Source organism: Nanorana parkeri, unplaced genomic scaffold (assembly GCF_000935625.1).
Source record: "Nanorana parkeri isolate BGI_ZX_2015 unplaced genomic scaffold, ASM93562v1 scaffold371, whole genome shotgun sequence".
In the NCBI taxonomy this organism is placed as follows: domain Eukaryota; kingdom Metazoa; phylum Chordata; class Amphibia; order Anura; family Dicroglossidae; genus Nanorana; species Nanorana parkeri.
In genome coordinates, this window is record NW_017306639.1 from 584417 (window position 1) to 588482 (window position 4066).

The 4066-nt window shown below is 43.4% G+C and overlaps 1 protein-coding gene across 4 annotated transcripts in view; it reads left to right on the forward strand.

Annotated features, from left to right (window-relative positions):
- ST3GAL3 (ST3 beta-galactoside alpha-2,3-sialyltransferase 3) overlaps positions 1 to 3766 on the forward strand; it is a 239790-nt gene extending 236024 nt beyond the window's left edge. For all 4 annotated transcript variants that reach the window (XM_018558973.1, XM_018558971.1, XM_018558974.1 and 1 more), the window contains one exon: positions 3614 to 3766. In XM_018558973.1, the coding sequence (XP_018414475.1) occupies positions 3614 to 3703 (90 nt within the window). In that variant the 3' untranslated portion in view covers positions 3704 to 3766. The remainder of the gene's footprint in view (positions 1 to 3613) is intronic.
- The last annotated feature ends 300 nt before the right edge of the window (positions 3767 to 4066 follow it).

Below are 4066 nucleotides of genomic sequence, written 5' to 3' on the forward strand. Positions count from 1 at the left end.
GCATCTGGCAGTGTTAACTGTGACAATATGTATCACTGATCTTCACACTTAAGTATTCCTAAATCAGGTTCATTCGCTTGCATGGTGCTGGGGAGTGTGTGCCCCTCTGCCACTGCTGCTGGCTATCCCAAACTCCTTGGTCCCCCAGCATGGCAGGCCTGTGACCCCGGATTGGAGGGAGTTCAACACACTTCCAGTGGATGACCTCCCCTCCAATCATGTGAGATCATGAAACCCGATGTGTATTACATCACTTCCAGTTTCAGGTTCTCATTTCTTCGGCTGCTGAGGCCAAAGAAGAAGCTGATGAAGCACGACCTCAGCTTCTTGGGGGTTCCATAGGTGACATTAGGGGTCTAATAGACGATAAGTAGATGTAAACACCCGGCCTTCTCGTCCAACATCAGTACCTGACCTCACAAATGGTCCAACATTCCCATAGACACACTCCTAAACCTTGTGGACGCCTTCCCAGAAGAGGCGGAGCTGTTATAGCGGCAAAGGGCGGAGCCAACCAAATACTGAACCCTACGGACTAAGACTGGGATGCCATTAGAGGGCGGAGCCAACCCAATACTGAACCCTACGGACTAAGACTGGGGGGCCATTAGAGTTCATGTGCGTGTAAAGGCGTCCCAATACTAATGGCGATATAGTGTATTTGTATTGAATGTTGGGTGAAAGTCACATTTGCCTCTGTATATACACTGAGTGGCCGGATTATTATATACACTGAGTGGCCGGATTATTATATACACCGAGTGGCCGGATTTTTTTATACACCGAGTGGCCGGATTATTATATACACTGAGTGGCCGGATTATTATATACACTGAGTGGCCGGATTATTATATACACTGAGTGGCCGGATTATTATGACCACCTGACGTTTGTAGGCAAATTAGCTATAATTTGGTGCTGAAGTTGCTAGAAGGCCAGACCATTATAAATAGGGAAGCGGGTTGGTTACCGCGACAGTAGAAGTGATTTGTTTCTGAGGCGGCCCAACCAAGTACTGATGGGTTCGGGGGCATAATAATCTGGCCACTCAGTGTATATAATAATCTGGCCGCTCAGTGTATATAATAATCTGGCCGCTCAGTGTATATAATAATCTGGCCGCTCAGTGTATATAATAATCTGGCCGCTCAGTGTATATAATAATCTGGCCGCTCAGTGTATATAATAATCTGGCCGCTCAGTGTATATAATAATCTGGCCGCTCAGTGTATATAATAATCTGGCCGCTCAGTGTATATAATAATCTGGCCGCTCAGTGTATATAATAATCTGGCCGCTCAGTGTATATAATAATCTGGCCGCTCAGTGTATATAATAATCTGGCCGCTCAGTGTATATAATAATCTGGCCGCTCAGTGTATATAATAATCTGGCCGCTCAGTGTATATAATAATCTGGCCGCTCAGTGTATATAATAATCTGGCCGCTCAGTGTATATAATAATCTGGCCGCTCAGTGTATATAATAATCTGGCCGCTCAGTGTATATAATAATCTGGCCGCTCAGTGTATATAATAATCTGGCCGCTCAGTGTATATAATAATCTGGCCGCTCAGTGTATATAATAATCTGGCCGCTCAGTGTATATAATAATCTGGCCGCTCAGTGTATATAATAATCTGGCCGCTCAGTGTATATAATAATCTGGCCGCTCAGTGTATATAATAATCTGGCCGCTCAGTGTATATAATAATCTGGCCGCTCAGTGTATATAATAATCTGGCCGCTCAGTGTATATAATAATCTGGCCGCTCAGTGTATATAATAATCTGGCCGCTCAGTGTATATAATAATCTGGCCGCTCAGTGTATATAATAATCTGGCCGCTCAGTGTATATAATAATCTGGCCGCTCAGTGTATATAATAATCTGGCCGCTCAGTGTATATAATAATCTGGCCGCTCAGTGTATATAATAATCTGGCCGCTCAGTGTATATAATAATCTGGCCGCTCAGTGTATATAATAATCTGGCCGCTCAGTGTATATAATAATCTGGCCGCTCAGTGTATATAATAATCTGGCCGCTCAGTGTATATAATAATCTGGCCGCTCAGTGTATATAATAATCTGGCCGCTCAGTGTATATAATAATCTGGCCGCTCAGTGTATATAATAATCTGGCCGCTCAGTGTATATAATAATCTGGCCGCTCAGTGTATATAATAATCTGGCCGCTCAGTGTATATAATAATCTGGCCGCTCAGTGTATATAATAATCTGGCCGCTCAGTGTATATAATAATCTGGCCGCTCAGTGTATATAATAATCTGGCCGCTCAGTGTATATAATAATCTGGCCGCTCAGTGTATATAATAATCTGGCCGCTCAGTGTATATAATAATCTGGCCGCTCAGTGTATATAATAATCTGGCCGCTCAGTGTATATAATAATCTGGCCGCTCAGTGTATATAATAATCTGGCCGCTCAGTGTATATAATAATCTGGCCGCTCAGTGTATATAATAATCTGGCCGCTCAGTGTATATAATAATCTGGCCGCTCAGTGTATATAATAATCTGGCCGCTCAGTGTATATAATAATCTGGCCGCTCAGTGTATATAATAATCTGGCCGCTCAGTGTATATAATAATCTGGCCGCTCAGTGTATATAATAATCTGGCCGCTCAGTGTATATAATAATCTGGCCGCTCAGTGTATATAATAATCTGGCCGCTCAGTGTATATAATAATCTGGCCGCTCAGTGTATATAATAATCTGGCCGCTCAGTGTATATAATAATCTGGCCGCTCAGTGTATATAATAATCTGGCCGCTCAGTGTATATAATAATCTGGCCGCTCAGTGTATATAATAATCTGGCCGCTCAGTGTATATAATAATCTGGCCGCTCAGTGTATATAATAATCTGGCCGCTCAGTGTATATAATAATCTGGCCGCTCAGTGTATATAATAATCTGGCCGCTCAGTGTATATAATAATCTGGCCGCTCAGTGTATATAATAATCTGGCCGCTCAGTGTATATAATAATCTGGCCGCTCAGTGTATATAATAATCTGGCCGCTCAGTGTATATAATAATCTGGCCGCTCAGTGTATATAATAATCTGGCCGCTCAGTGTATATAATAATCTGGCCGCTCAGTGTATATAATAATCTGGCCGCTCAGTGTATATAATAATCTGGCCGCTCAGTGTATATAATAATCTGGCCGCTCAGTGTATATAATAATCTGGCCGCTCAGTGTATATAATAATCTGGCCGCTCAGTGTATATAATAATCTGGCCGCTCAGTGTATATAATAATCTGGCCGCTCAGTGTATATAATAATCTGGCCGCTCAGTGTATATAATAATCTGGCCGCTCAGTGTATATAATAATCTGGCCGCTCAGTGTATATAATAATCTGGCCGCTCAGTGTATATAATAATCTGGCCGCTCAGTGTATATAATAATCTGGCCGCTCAGTGTATATAATAATCTGGCCGCTCAGTGTATATAATAATCTGGCCGCTCAGTGTATATAATAATCTGGCCGCTCAGTGTATATCCCCCTAGTAGTACACGTTGAATATTTGTGTGTCCGGTATGCACAGGTCACATGACGTGTTCCGCTCTTTATTTTGCAGTCTTGGACCCACAACATCCAGAAAGAGAAGGACTTCTTACGGAAACTGGTGAAAGCGCGTGTCATCAACGACCTGACGAGCGGCATCTGACGGAAGCCGGGGGGGGAACGTCCACCGAACACTAAACCATTGCCAGCGCGGAAACTCCCCGAAAACTCTACGACAAGAAGACTTTTAATGCGTACAGAAGATTCACCGCGCCAAACGTACCTCGGGCGGGGGGGCTCAGGTCGGCGAGGTGCGCACGGTACACCTTGAATGTATAAAGTATTATTTTTCGATACGAGCATGGGACCGCTGTGTGCGCGGGGAGGACTTTAAGTTTATTATTATGTTCGATGGGGATTGGGGAAGGGGGGGGGAGGGGGTAACTTGTATACCGTACGATCATCCAGTCAGTGTTAGAATTGCTCCATTGATCAGTGTTTGAATCCTTTGCACCTATGAGAAGTA